Genomic DNA, 15,019 nt, shown 5'->3' with positions numbered 1-15,019 from the left:
TCTGGGACCTCTGGTCCCCCCGCCAGGACCCCGAAACAAGAGGGTTAACGCCTGGCACCACGGGGCTCCTGGGTGTTCACTCTTATTGGCCACATCCTTGATTGGTTCCAGGGCCACAGCAGTTGTTGAATGCTTTGAACATGGCCCCTGCATGCATCTCCCCTACCACTCCAGAATCTGGTACCCATACCAGTGGGTCGGGGCTGGGGATGTGTCCATTTCATGGATCACTTCCACTTCCAGAAGGTGGAAAAGTGACCACGAGCCAAGGAGGGGCCCCTAGGACCCCTAGCAACCCCAAAGCCACATCAGCCACTCCCTGGCTGTGCACACCTGGAAGGGTGGCTGGGGCAGGGTGGGGTGGGGTGGGGGCTCACCTGGCGGTAAGTGCAGATGATGATCTCCCGCAGGTGGTAGTGCATGGGCGTCATGGTCTCGCTGACAGTGTCCAGCGCCGCGTCCACCTCCTTCTTCACACGGTGCCCATCGGGTAGCAGCTGCACCACCTTCATTACTACCTGGGGCCAGAGCAGGGGGGTGAGCAGACATAAAACTGGTAAGAGCCCACAGCCCAAGCACCAGGCTTGCACCCTCACCAAAAGGCCACACCAGGCCTAAGGCCCAGGCGCTGAACAGAGAGCCCTGCCTGCTCCTCAGTTCTCAGACTGAGGGAGGACAGGGGGATCCTGAACATCTCCAGGGCCAGGCTACCCAGATGCTTTTCTTTTTCCTCCACAATTGGGATTTATTGGTTGTGTTGAGGATCAGTACACAGACATTGAATTTGTACCAAAAATCTAAAAAAGGCATGGATTATGATTCCTTTTTAGTTATTCCATTGACATTTATTGTTGTTGTTGTTGTTGTTGTTTGGAGACAGAGTCTCACTCTGTCGTCCAGGCAGGAGTGCAGTGGCGTGATCAGGGCTTACTGAAGCCTCAACTTCCTGGATTCAGGTGATCCTCCTACCCCAGCCTCCTGAGTAGCTGGGACTAAAGGCCCATGCCACCACGCCTGGCTAATATCTTGTACTTTTAGTAGAAACGGGGTTTTGGCATGTTGCCCAGGCTAATCTCGAACTCCTGGGCTAAAGCAATCCACACCCTTGGCCTCCCAAAGTGCTGGAAAGTTATTCCATTAACTTTCCAGCTTAAAATTTGGAGGCAAATTGTTCTTTAAGAAGATATTAAGTACCAGTATTTTCAAGTGTTGATAAGCTGTGGCATAAGCCCCACCAATCCACAACTTAATGTCTTGCACACTACACAGATTTTCAGTGTCCAAGCACATCAATAGAGTTACTAGGAAAACGGGACTGCCACAGCCAAAGACATCACAGAGTGCACACAGTTCTCACAGGAGAGCCACAGTCAAGAAGTGGTTTATGTTAGAAATAATTCTACAAAAAAAAACATGGGAATATAAGTCATTTAAGATGTTCAAGACATATTAAATGCACGACTGTGACTCCAAATTGCCATTTTGTATGCTTTGTATTACACGATACAAAAACCACTCCAATGCACCCATGGAATGTTAAGCTGATCTAAGGTGCTTATTTTTGTTTTGTTTTGTTTTATTTGAGATGGAGTCTCGCCCTGTCACCCAGTCTGGAGTGCAGTGGTGAGATCTCGGCTCACTGCAACCTCTGCCTCTTGGGTTCAAGCAATTCTCCCGCCTCAGCCTCCCAAGTAGCTGGGATTACAGGCAGCTGCCACCGCACCCAGCTAATTTTTGTATTTTTAGTAGAGACAGGGTTTCACCATGTTGGCCAGGCTGGTCTTGAACTCCTGGCCTCAGGTGATCCACCCGCCTAAGCCTCCCAAAGTGCTGGGATTACAGGCATGAGCCACCACGCCTGGTCGAGGTGCTTATTTTTTAAGCAGTAGGAATCCTGCTTCAAACGAGGCCTCATGCAGAACTTTGATCTATAAAACTGATAGCTGTCACATACTAGGGCTGGAGGGGTGAGGAGGGGGTGTAAGAAGACTCCCCACCCTCCTCCTAACCTGCAGCAGCCCCCAGGCACTGCGCAGACGCTCAGAGTTGGACACCACTCATCTGATATAATTCCCCACCCCAGTCAGGTGCAGTGGCTCATACCTGTAATTCCAGCACTTTGGGAGGCCAAGGTGGGGAGATCACTTGAGGCCAGAAGTTCAAGACCAACCTGGCCAACGTAGTGAGACCCCATCTCTAAGTAATAAGAAAAAGAAAAAAGAAAAAAAATGATATAATCTGCCCCTTACTGCTGGGAAAACTGAAGCCTGTTTAGGTTACTTTATGGCTTTTCCCCCACAGGCCCTCCCAGCCACCCTGTGCTGAGTTCCCCTCCAAATCTGTCTACACTGCACCTCTCTACAGCTGGCACCTGATCCAGACCCCCATCCCCCTTTGCCTCCACAGCAGTACCCTTCTGACCAGCGTCTCCACTTCCTCCCCACCCTCCCTCTCCCTGGTGGCCAGAGAGGTCTTACGAAAGTATAAATGTGAACCCATGTTTGTATAATTCCCGGGCTTTGGTCTCTTCATGGCTCTCTTGCACTCAGCACAGAAACTGGGGTCTAAAGGCTCCCCGCACCACTGGGTCCAGCCTACCTCTCCAGCATCACCCATAACCCCTCCCACCACCTACCCCCACCACCCTGCAAGGTCCCCACAGCGCCCTGTCCCGTGGTCGACAGCCACCTGCTCATCTGCTTCCACTTTCACACCCGCTCCCCACTAAGTGAGGGGCTTTCTGCCGGCACCTGGAGTGGTGCCTGGCACCTGCCCGGTGCCCCAGCAACAGCTGCCCAGTGAATGAATGAACACCTAACTCGCTCTCTTCTCTCTCTGGCTGCCACTTAAGAACAGGGAAGGACCTTTCCCCAACTCCTGCGCTTCTCAGAGTCCTGGCCTGGTGCTGGGCACCCCAGCAGGCATGGAGTTGCAACCAAGTGGGAGGAGAAAAAGGAATAGTCTGGAAGGAACTAGTGGCAGATCTGGCTCAGGCTGTGCCCAGGGGAGTAGGAGGGAGCTGTCCAGTCCACATCCCCAATCCCAAGCTCTAGGCAGGTCGCCAGGAGGGTGCAGGGAGCTGCGTCCTCTGGGGGCCACCTCAGACAGAGGGCTGCAGCTTTTCACAGGGAACCCAACTCCTGGCCTCTGCTGCAGCTGTTCCTCCCCTGAATTCCACATCGACAGCTGTCACTACTGCAAAGCCAGAAACTCGAGGTCATCCTAGGTGCCCTCCTCACCCCACATCCAGGAGCCCTCAAGACCTACCAATGAGGACTGGGCTGCTCCTGCTCACCCTGCAGCCCCTCCTCACTCAGCTCCTGCCTCTCCCTCCACTCCCCAATCCACATAACTGCCTGCTGGGGCCCCCAGACTGAGAGCCTGATCACAACCTCCTCTGCCTCCCTTCTGGCCTCACGGTCAAGGTCAAACACATAGTGCAAACCTCCAGGGCCTTCACAATATGGGCCCCCACCCCTCAGTCCTGCCTGCTTCCCTTCTGACAAATCACAGCCTTACATAGTTCCTGCCCTTTCCAGAATCCCTCCTTTGCACACTTGATCCCTCTAGACACTCCCCTCCTCACCAAGGATACTCACTCATCTTCCCCAAAGGCACTCAAATGCTGCCTCCTCTATGAAGTCCTCTCAGGCTCCCTCAGCTGCACTGGAGAACCAGTGTCTGCTCTGGGCCTCTTCACGCTCTATTGATCCTTTCTCCCCAACAGACTGTGGGCTCAGCAAATGCTGAACTAATTGCAAAGGAAGCTGGTCTAGATTATCTGGGGGTGGGTGAGGATAGGGTGTACAGGGGTGTCTTCAGGTCACATGATGTAACTTTGGAACACAGGCTCTGAGGTCTACAGCCTGGCTTATACCCCAGCCCCACCTCTCTGATGTGGCCCTAGGGTAATAAACTTGTCTCCCCAGGCCTCATTTTCTCATCTATAAACTGGGAGCAGTAAAAGCACCTACCTCCTGGGAGCTGGGAAAGGGGACAGAGGGAGTACACACAGCTCCCAGCACAGGGCCTGGTGTGAAGAAGGAGAGGCCTGACCATCACATTCAAGGGACCGATGCAAAGACTAAACTCAGCTGGAAAATAAAACCCTCATACATATGGTCAAGTGGCTTTCAACAAGGGTGCCAAGACCCTTCAATGGGGAAAGACAGACTCTTGAACTAATGGTGCTGGAAAAACCAGATATCCACATGCAAAAGAATAAACTTAGATAACCCTTACCTCACACCATACAAAAAAACTAACTCAAAATGGATCAAAGACCTAAAACTAAGAGTTAAAAACTATAAAAGTCTTAGGATAAAACACAAGGGAGAAGCTTCATGACATTGGAGTTAGCAATGATTTCTTGGATATAGCACCAAGGGCACAGGCAACAAAAGAAAAAACAGACAAACTACATCAAAATTAAAAATTTTTGTGCATCAAATGACACTATCAATGAGTAAAAAGTCAGCCCACAGAATAGAGAACATATTTACATATCACCTCTCTTATAAGTGATTAGTTTCCAGAATATATAAAGAACCAAAACTCAACAACAATCCAATTCAAAAATGGACAAAGGACTTGAACAGACATTTCTCCAAAGAAGATATACAAGTGGCCAATAAACACATAAAAAGATATTGAACATCACTAATCATTAGAGAAATGCAAATCAAAGCCACAATATACCACTTCATACCCAGCAGGATGGCTATTATCCAAAAAAAAAAAAAAAAAAAACAAACGGCTGGGCACAGTGGCTCCCAGCACTTTGGGAGGCCGAGGCGGGTGGATCATCTGAGGTCAGGAGTTCAAGACCAGCCTGGCCAACACGGTGAACTCCCACCTCTAAAAAAAACAGAAAAAAGAAAAAAGAAATCAAGTGTTGGTGAGGATGTGGAAATATCAGAACCTTTGTGTGTTGCTGGTGGGAATGTAAAATGGTGCATATCCTGCGGCAAACAGCATGGTGGTTCCTCAAAAAAGTAAACAGAATTACCATAGGATCCAGCAATTCCATTCCTGAGTATATGCCCAAAAGAACTGAAAGCAGGGACTCAGCTACGTGCACTATGCATTTCATAGCAGCATTACTCATGACAGCCAAAAGGTGGAAGCAAATAGTGTCCCTTGATGGAGGAATGGAGAAACAAAATGCGGTCTATCCATACAATGGGATATTATTCAGCCTCTAAAAGGAAAGAAATTCTGACACATATTACAATGTGGGTAAACCTTGAGAACATTATGCTCAGTGAAATAAACTAGTCATAAAACACAAATACTGTACGATTCCACTCATAGAAGATTCCTAGAGTAGTCACATCCATTGAGACAGAAAGTAGAACAGGGGCTGCTGGGAGGGAGGATGGGGAATAATTACTGAATAGGAGAGCAGAGTTCTGTTTTGCAAGATGAAGGAGTTAGATGGGTTGTGGCAACAGTTGCACAACAACGTGAATGTACTTAACACCACTGAACTGTACATTTAAAAATGGTTGAAATGGTACATTTTATGTTATGCATATTTTACCACATAAAGAAAAGGAAAAAGGAAAGAATCAGAGAATCAGCCAGAAGAAGGAAGGGAGAAGCCACCGCATATGCAAAGGCCCAGAGGCTGCAAGAGCTTAGCAAGTGTGAGGTGCTGCATAGCGGTCAGGGCCTCAGGACTGGGGCGAGGGCAGGGGAGGGGCAAGTGGCGAAGTTAGCCAGTGAGACACGAGCCAACTGTGCTGCTGACTGTGGGTCAGCCATGGGCCAACTCCGAGGGACGTTGCCACGACTCTCAGGATGCCTGAGAAGATGGCCTGTGGCATGTGGCAGGTGCACAATACCTGGATGACTAAATCTGGAATGTTTGTGGCTGGCCATCCAGTGCCCTAATCTGAAATAGAGGAACAGGCAGGGCAAAGTAGGCTGGGGACCCACACAAGGTCACCAACCACAGCTGGGTTGAAGGTACTGGGAGGTTGTTATCAACATTACCCAGACAAGACAGTGGCCAGTGACCTCCCCAAGGCACACAGCAGCCCAACAGCAAGGCCGGGCAGGGAGGGGTCCAGCCCACATCTCCATAGCCGGCCGTCTGCCAGGGCCTCAGAGCCAAGCTGTCCCATGCCTTGCTGGGCTCATCTATAAAATGGGAACAGGGAAGCACTGATATGATGAGGTGGCAGACGTGACTGCATTGGGACGTGCTTTGAGGACCCCTAGACCGGCAAGCAGGAGTCCTCCTCCTCCTCCCATCCCAAGGTGCCTCAGGGACCCCGCAGGGCATGCTCACCTGAAATTCACCCTTAGTGAACTTGGCATCAGGCACACTCACGAGCTCCTCCTCACCCACCTCGGGGAAGCCCTGAGGGAAGACAGCTGCTGAGACAGAAGCCCCCTCCCAACGCCAGGAGCCCCTTGCTGGGGAGGACTTGGGGGCTGCCCAAGACTGATGGAAGGGGCTCTGGGACCACACCCGGCTGTCTCTGCCCCTCACACCCTCCTGTGGAGCCAGTGTGCCTGGGACCTGAGTGTCTACCCTCCTCCAGGCGAATCTCTAATCTCACTTGAGAGGCCACACGTACTTGGATGTGCCAGAAGGCCAGGACAGCCACCACCATCGCAGTCGTGGTACGGCCCTGGCCGCTGAGGCAGCTGAACACGAAGCCAGTGCCTGGGTCCTTGGAGAGGGCGGCCCGCAGGGCCTCCAGCAGCTGGTCAAAGTCCTGGACGGGAAAAGCAAGGTCTGGGTCAGCGGGCGTCTCTTGGATGCACAAACCCCAACAGGGTCCCCATCCACATGGCAGCCCCAGCCACTGTCCTCGGGCCAGAAATTGTCAGGCTCCCAAGCTTGCACACACAAACAAAACTCACCGGGGTGCATGAGACCATGTGCGTGTAAACAGCTGCACCTGTGCAGTCGTAATCACCCTCACACCAAGCACCTGGACAGGATGTGTGAGCCAACACAGCATGCAACTGGGGCTCAAGGTACCCACCCTCCACCAGGCAGGACATGCACCTGTATGTCACCCCTGTGTACTGAACCCCTGGGCTGCACATAGACTGCTGGCCCTGCCACCCACCTGAGCTGGACCCAGCCCTGGTCCCACCATGGACGGGGGCCTGACCTCAGAACAGCCCTGCAGCACAAGGCCACCAGGAGGCAGCAGACCGCAGGCAGTGAGAGCCGCGAAGAGATGCGCCAGGAGGGGCTCAGGCAGGAAACGGACCCCATTGCCAGTTACACAGTACACAGCGACCCACCTACAACACACGCACCACGCACACGGTGGCTCACCTACAACACATGCCAGACACACGCACCACACAGGGATCCACGTCCGGTAAACACACACACTATACAGACACCCACAGTCACAGACCTACAGATGCCACACACACACATTCCTAACGACCCCTCCACAAACCCTACCACACACCACACCACTCCCCTAAAGATGGGTTTTCCACACACAGCCCCCAATACAGACAAGGGAGACATCACAAACTCCATAAAAAGACATGCACACACACACACATTCCACACGCCACCCACACACTCCATACACAGTCCCCCAACTGAGACACACACACCACGGACAACCTGGACATGTTCACCCTCAACACACACACACACCTTATAACAAATACACACACACACCTGTAACAGAATACACACACACCCCGATAACACACACACACCTATAACACACACCCATAACACAATACACACACATACACCCTACAACATAATAAACACATGTACACACATCTTATAACACATATGCACACACGTAACAGAATACACACTCCGATACACACACACCTATAACATAATACACACACATATACCCTATAACACATAATAAACACATGTACACACACACAAAGCTTGGAAGGAATGTGAATAAACCACTTGGGCCAAATCGGAAAACCTCGTGAGACCATTCCCGGGCCCCGTAGAGAAGCTGGGGTCGTTTCATTCTCCCAGAGCCCAGACCAGAGGGGAGACAGGGAGGCCTCCTGTCCCTCCCCAGTGGCCTCAGCCTGAGCAGCACCCTCACCTCTTCTCGGGGGGCACAGAAGTCCGGCATGGGGATGCGGTGGTAGGTGAGGCCAGGACAGGCCCTGCGGTGCTGGCTGAAGACCTCCTGCATGGTGAGGCAGGTCTGGAACCTGTAGGTCGGGGGGCCCTCCTTGCCTGGGGGAGGCTCGCTTAGATGGGCCTTCAGCTGGGCCTCCAGGGTCTGGGCAAGGGCAGGAGGGAGGACACAGGCCATTGGGGCAGGCTCTAGGCTAGCCCTGAAAGGCTACAGCCTGCCATGGCCAGGCCTGGCCCTGGCTTCCAGTCCCATCCCTGACCCCCCCAAGCCTCAGGGGTCACAGCCACCCCCTAAAGCCAAGCAGGTTAGCAGAGCACTTTAGTGGGAATCCTGAGTTGGCCACTCCCTGACACTGCTCCTCCCGGGGCCTCAGATTCTCCATCTGTCTGCGGGAGTGTGAGGCCTTCTGAAGACCCTCCCAGGCCACTCCCCAGAAGCCTCGGAGGCAGGGGTGCCTAGAGGGCAGGGGGCCTCACCTCCAGCTGGTCAGGAGCCACAGGGGGCCCAGGCCACCGCAGGCTGTGGGTGTGCCCGTCACACTCCAACACGGCCTCCTCCCGAAGGCTCACCCAGACAACCTTCCGCAGCCTCCTCTTGGCGTCCGTCAGGTAGGCCAGGATGCTCCCCAGGGCCTGGGCACAGGAGGGCCGGCAGTGAGTGCTCAGCCCTCCCTCCCCAAACCCACTGGGGGACCCAGGCCCTCAGGGGGGCTCACCTTGGCGCTGGGCTGGGCCGTGCCGTAGATGGGCATGCGGGGCACCCGCCGGAAGTTGGCCACATCCATCTCTCTGACAGTGCTGAGCGCGTCCGGGGAGACCAGATCGTCCTCCCGCTGTGGGAAGAGCACCGAGCCTGGGACCCACAGCAGCCGACTGCAGCCGCAGAAAGGGTCAGGACCTGGCCCAAGGCAGACGGGGGGCGGGGTGGAACCCGAGCTTCACAGTTTACAAAGCACTCCTGCACACTTGGAGCTTCCCCCGGCCCTGGCAAGAAGTGCAATGGTGCCCACTCTCTGGACCAGGAAGCTGAGGCTCAAAGAGAAGAAGCTGGAGGCAAAGATCACAGAACCCTGCCCAGAGCTCTTGGGTTTGAGACTGAGGAGAAGGTACCAGAACAGCTGCCAAAGCTGCAAATGCTTGCTGGGGCCTGAGCATGACCCCATTCTGCTCACAAGAGGATCCCAACACCCACAGCCTCTCTTCTTCACCTCCTGCAAGGGCAATGCTTACCCCAACCCTACAGGAATCCAGTGTTTAGGGGCCAGGGCCAGTACACAGCCATGCCCACTTCTCCGACTGCCAGTCATACTCACCAGGGAGCCCCTGGCGATGAGGTCCCTCGGGGCCACAGGGCCTGCTGAGCTCAGCGTCACGGGCAGGCGGTACAGCTCAGGGTGGGCACACAGCCAGCGGCTGAAACTGAGGGCAAAGGCCAGCGGGTACTGCAGCCCGAGGCAGAGAGACGAGGAATTCAGGGGCACAGGGCCATCCTGAACCCTCCCTGCCCACATCATGGCAGGGGAAGCCCCAAAAGATATCCAACATGGCCCAGAGCAGGGACAAGGGAGTAGCTGAGAGAAGACCTGGACGTCTGGTGTCCTGGTTAAGGACAGAGACAAGGGCCCGGTGGAAAGAGGTGGGGCCTCCCTATGCCCAGCTGCTCAGGGACTACTCCCGAATCTGGGTCTCTCCTGGCCTCCCTTCCCTCCCCGGTTCCTTGGGGGGTCTCCCTCCACAGCAAGCCAGTCACTGCGGTGGGGAGGCTGGGAGAGGCCCAGGAGGAGGGGACGTGGGTCTGCTCCTCCCAGGCCCCACCTGCTCATGAAGGTAGTAGTTAAACAGGATCAGGTAGAAGTATCGCTCCAGGCTCCGCAGCGCCCTCTGCCAGATGCTGTGTCGGCTGCCGCTTCCCTGAGAGAGAGGACAGGGTGTTAAGGACAGACTCCTCAGGCAGTCTTGTCCCTGTCCCCATCCCTGCAAGGGCAGGAGTTAAGCCTTGGAACTCCCCAGAAGACAGTCTTCCCCTCCCTTCATGACACAGTTCTGCCAGGCTGTAAGTTCTTCTAAGTGTCTCACCCTATCCCAGTTGCTGTGGTTATCTGCGGTCAGGGGAGATATGTGGGTGACCACACCAGGCACTGTGGTTCTAGGTGCAGGGCTGGTCTCCCCAAGCAGGCTCCCAGCGCCAAGACAGGCAGGGGCTCCCTCACTTAGCTCCAGCGACACCCAGCAGGTCAGGGTTGTGCACCCTCTGTGTTGAGGAAGCCCAGTGTGTGAACACCCCCGAGCCAGAGGCCCTCCCTTAAGAACTGGAACCTGGCTGGGTGCGGTGGCTCACGCCTGTGGTCCCGGCACGTTGGGAGGCTGAGACAGCCAGATCGCTTCAGCTCAGGAGTGCAAAACAAGCTGGGCAACATGGCAAAACCCCATCTCTATAAAAAAATACAAAAATTAGGCATGGTGGCACATGCCTGTAGTCCCAGCCACTCGTGAGGCTGAGGTGGGAGAATCGCTTGAACCTGGGAAGTTGAGGCTCCAGTGAGCTATGATCTCACCGTTGCACTCCAGCCCAGATGACAAAGTGAGACCCTGTCTCAAAAAAAAAAAAAGAACTGGAGCCTCTCCACAAGAAAATACAAATACAAAGACCCTCACAGCAGTGCTCCAGGGGAGCCATCCTAATTACTCCTAATTTACAGAGGGAAACGGAGATTCAGAGAAATGAGGTAACTTCCTTAAAGTCACACAGCTGACAGCAAACAGAGCCAGATTCCCCAAGTCTCCTGACCCCAGCCCAGCTTCCTCTGCATGGTGGGTTGTCCGAGAGAACCCCAAGGGCCCTCGGATCTCCAGGTTCTCCTGCTGGGTCAGTACCTTTTGGAGGGCAAGTGAGATTCAAGTGAGATTCACAGAGGTCCTAAAGAAGGGCCACGCCCTTTGGCGAAATTTAATCCCATCTTTGGGAATCTCCACCAGGTGTCAGCAAACTTTTTCCATAAAGGGCCAGACGGTAAATACTCTAGACTTTCAGGCTTCAGGGTCCCTGCTGCAGCTACTGAACTCTGCCATCCCAGCATAAGAGCAGTCGTGGGCCAGCAGAGTAGAGAACAGCAAGACTGTGTTCCAGTAACACATTTACAAAGACAGGCGGCAGGCTGGATTTGGTCTAAGCCGTAGTTTGCTGATGCCCAATCTAGACTAAGGGGAGAAAGAATCCTAAATACACAACAGCCTTCATTTTCATGAAGCTGCTCAACAAAGAAGTATTTACACTGATGGGGAACTGGAGCAACTCAATTGTCCAAGAAGAGGGGGACTGTTTAGTAAATCACAGCAGGGGTGACATTCCAGGGACTCTGTGGCAGGCTCTAAGTACTGTATGGGATTTTTTTTTGGTTTGGGTTCATTTTGTTTTGTTTTTTGAGACAGGGTCTTGCTCTGTTGCTCAGCCTAGAGTGCAGTGGTACGATCATAGCCCACTGCAGCCTCGAACTCCTGGGCTCACAGGATCCTCCTGCCTCAGCCTCCTGATAGCTGGTACTACTGGGCACACACCAGCTCCCTGGTAGTTGGTACTACGCGTGCCACCACACCCAGCTAATTTCTGTGTTTTCTGTGGAGACAGGATTTCACCATGTTGGCCAGTCTGGTCTCAAACTCCTGATTTCAAGTGATCCATCTGCCTCAGCCTCCCAAAGTGCTGGGATTACAGGTGTGAGCCACCGTGCCCAGCCTTTTAAAAATATTTTTAGAAAGAAAAAGACCCAGTGTTTTGGGAGGCCAAGGCAGGAGGACTGCTTGAGGCCAGGAGTTGAAGACCAGCCTGGGCAACATAGCAAGACCCCATCTCTAAAAAAGTAAGGTGTGGTGACATGAACCTGTAGTCCCAGGTACTCAGGAGGTTGAGGTGGACGAATCCCTTGAGTCTAGGAGTTCGAGGTTGCAGTGAGCTATGACTGCACCACTGCGCTCCAGCCTGGGCAACAGAGCAAGACCCTATTGAAGGAGAAGCAGGAGGAGGAGGAGAAGAAGAAAAAGGAGAAGAAAGGAGAAGGAGGAGGAGAAGGAAGGGAGGAGGAAGACGAGAAGAAGGAGGAGAAGGAGGAAGAGGAAGGAGAAGGAAGGAGGAAGAAGGAGGAGGAAGGAAGAGAAGGAGGAGGAAGGAGGAGGAGGAAAGAAGAGGAGGAAGGAGGAAGAGGCGGAGAAAGAGAAGGAGAGGGAGAAGGAAGGGGAGAGGAGGAAGAGTGGGGAAGAGGAAGAGGGGGAAGGAGGAAGCGGGGGGAGGAGGAAGGGGGAAGGAGGAAGAGGGCGAGGAAAAAGAGGGGGGAGGAGAAGGAGGAGGAGGAAGAGAAGAAGAAACAAGAAAAAAGAAGACGAAGCTGCCTCTGTGGCTTCAGATTCTTTCCATGCGCTGTATGATATAAACACTATCAAGCCCACCTCCTTTCGCTAAGGCATGGGGACAGGGTCTGCTGAGACAGCCTAGAGCCCATAAGTCTTTCAGAAGCAGCCAGCTGGACCAAACCCCAGTCTTCCCAAAGAAACATCAGGAGTTTTACTAGTGGGAGGCCATGAGTGGCCTGGGGAGTATCTGAGTCCAGGGGCCCCTGCAGCCCTGGCCAGCAGCCCCTTCCTCTGTCCTGTTTATTCTGCAGCTGAAGGGACCTGGTCAGGAAAAGTAAACTTCCCCTCTTCCTTGTCCTTCCTGTGGGCCCAGAGCCCCTATCTCCCCTTCCTCTGAAAACTGCTCTTCTCATGGGAGACGCAGCAGCCAGAAAAAGTCAGTCTGAAAGAAACCAGTCAACATGCCTAATGAAATCAGGCTGCAGGGCTCACAGAGAAGCAGACTGCTCACACGTCCTTCCATGCCTCACCTGGGCTGGGCTCTCCGGTCGGATACGTTCTAACTTCTTCTGGTTTTCCAAGACCACTTCTTTCAGGTCATGCAACTCGGCACAGGCAGTGATGGCTCTGTCCACCTGGTGCCAGAGACCAAGGCAAGTAAGAGGGAGGTGGGGGGGTGGGGAGCAGGGTCAAGGCAGAACGGCAGGAGAAAAGAGAAAAGAGAGGGAAAGAAAAAGATCGGCAAAGAGGTAGGGGAGGGTATCGGGAAGGAAGAGAGCCCCGACCAGTGAGAGGAGTGACCGTCCCCTCCACCACCCCTGCCCCAGCCCTTTGCTGTCCCTCGCTCACCTCTTCCACCATCCTCCTTCCCTGGGGCACCATGCGGAGAAAGCTCTGGATCACCTGGAATTGCTCCATAGGCAGGGGCTTGGCCTGCGTGGGGGCAGCCCTGTCGAGGCAGGGTCAGTACATTAGCAGGCTCTTCCAAAGGTCTCACACGGCCACCTGCCTGCTGTCTCCACTCATATGGCCACTGGGGGACACCAGACTACAGGTTCCTTCTGAATCACATTGTGGGAAGCAGGGGACATTTCCCCAACTAGGGAAACTGAGGCCCAGAAAGGTCAGGTGACTTTCTCCAGGTCTCCCAGCAAGTCTCGTGGCAAACCAGGAAATGAACCCCAGATGCCAAATTTCCAGCTCTGGCTCTGGGCTCCTAGACATGTCCCCACACTGTGGGGCAGCCTGTCCCCTCCTCGGCCCCACAGCCCTTCAGGACGCTGGGCCCCGGGCCACTCACTCTGGCTGGGAGGTGGTCCCACTGCGGTGAAGCAGGATGAGGGTGCCCAGGACCATGCCCAGGTTGGTCCTGCCCATGCCCATCTGGCAGCTGAAGACGAGGGCTGGGGGAGGCCCGTGGGCATCGCGGAGCTGCAGCAGGCTGGGGGTCTCCTGGGAAAGACCATGAGGATCAGGCCCCAGTGAGACCAGGAAACCCTGGGCTGAGGCCTGAGCAGGGGGAAAAACATGACATCAGCCCACCCTGCCCCATGGTCTGCAGCAAAGTGGGCTCCAATAGGTGTCTTGGCCTCTTCTGCCAAAGCCACAGCCTGATCAGCTCCACCTGCTCCCTCCCCAGGCCTTGGAGGAGCTCAAAGAACTGGAAGTGAGAGTGACTCAGAGGGCACCAGGCCAGTATTAACACCTTCTGCAAGATGCCAGTGAAATAAGATAATGCCCTGAAGGGGGCTGGAGAGAAACTCCGCCAGGACTCAGAAAATGTCAGCTGAAGAGTCTATAGGGCAAGAGTCGTTAGCTCCACTAAAGAAATGAGGAACTGAGGTCTAGAGAGGTGAGGTGATTAGTCCGGGACCACACAGCAAGTTAGCAGCCCAGCCACGGCCAGCAGCTGGGCCAGCGGTCAGTGATGGACTCTGCCATAAGAGAATGCACAAACACACACCTACATACAGGTACACACACACAGACACATACACACACAGACACATACACACACAGAAACACATGTATCCCCACACAGAGACACACAGACAGGAACACACAGACACACAGAGAGACACATAAACATGTACACACACTCCCCACAGACACACACAAAGGCGCTGACACACACAGACATATACAGAGACAGACACCAACACACGTCCACCCTAACATGCTCACATACACAACACAGAACGAAGCCTTCCTCTGAGGAAGGCGAGAGGCTGTGCCCACCCTGAGCACCTCCATGGGGACGACTCTCAAGACTCCTCCCCCATGCGTGCCCGTGCCCCAGTTACCCGGAGAACACTGACAAAGGCGTCCAACTGGGCCTCCAGGGGACTCCCTTGCTCGGGCAGGGGCAGGCGGTGGTACCTGCCAGGTGAGGGAGAGCAGCCATCAGGCAGGCACCCACTCTGGGAATCCCCCTCACCCCCTATTCCCAGGCACTGTTTGGAAATGGGCCCCACTGTGGGAGACATGGGTGTGGGGGACTCCGCCCAACCTGCAGACGGTGAAACTGAGGCTGCAGCTGGAGAGCAGGACCTGGAGCACCCATGGCCA

The 15,019-nt window shown here is 54.2% G+C and overlaps 1 protein-coding gene across 5 annotated transcripts in view; it reads right to left on the bottom strand.

The window, feature by feature from the left end:
- Positions 1-15,019, bottom strand: part of PALD1 (phosphatase domain containing paladin 1) — a 93,704-nt gene that overhangs the window by 24,003 nt on the left and 54,682 nt on the right. For all 5 annotated transcript variants that reach the window (XM_055092945.1, XM_003815947.5, XM_055092944.2 and 2 more), the window contains exons 7-18: positions 14,755-14,830; positions 13,752-13,903; positions 13,301-13,400; positions 12,982-13,086; positions 9,923-10,018; positions 9,421-9,549; positions 8,824-8,940; positions 8,585-8,740; positions 8,070-8,252; positions 6,588-6,728; positions 6,296-6,367; positions 378-518 (exon numbers count right to left, since the gene is read on the bottom strand). In XM_055092945.1, the coding sequence (XP_054948920.1) occupies positions 378-518; positions 6,296-6,367; positions 6,588-6,728; positions 8,070-8,252; positions 8,585-8,740; positions 8,824-8,940; positions 9,421-9,549; positions 9,923-10,018; positions 12,982-13,086; positions 13,301-13,400; positions 13,752-13,903; positions 14,755-14,830 (1,468 nt within the window). The remainder of the gene's footprint in view (positions 1-377; positions 519-6,295; positions 6,368-6,587; positions 6,729-8,069; positions 8,253-8,584; positions 8,741-8,823; positions 8,941-9,420; positions 9,550-9,922; positions 10,019-12,981; positions 13,087-13,300; positions 13,401-13,751; positions 13,904-14,754; positions 14,831-15,019) is intronic.

This window comes from Pan paniscus, chromosome 8 (genome assembly GCF_029289425.2).
Source record: "Pan paniscus chromosome 8, NHGRI_mPanPan1-v2.0_pri, whole genome shotgun sequence".
Taxonomy (NCBI): Eukaryota; Metazoa; Chordata; class Mammalia; order Primates; family Hominidae; genus Pan; species Pan paniscus.
Note: the sequence above shows the minus strand (reverse complement) of the source record. Positions and strands in the feature narration are given on the sequence as shown.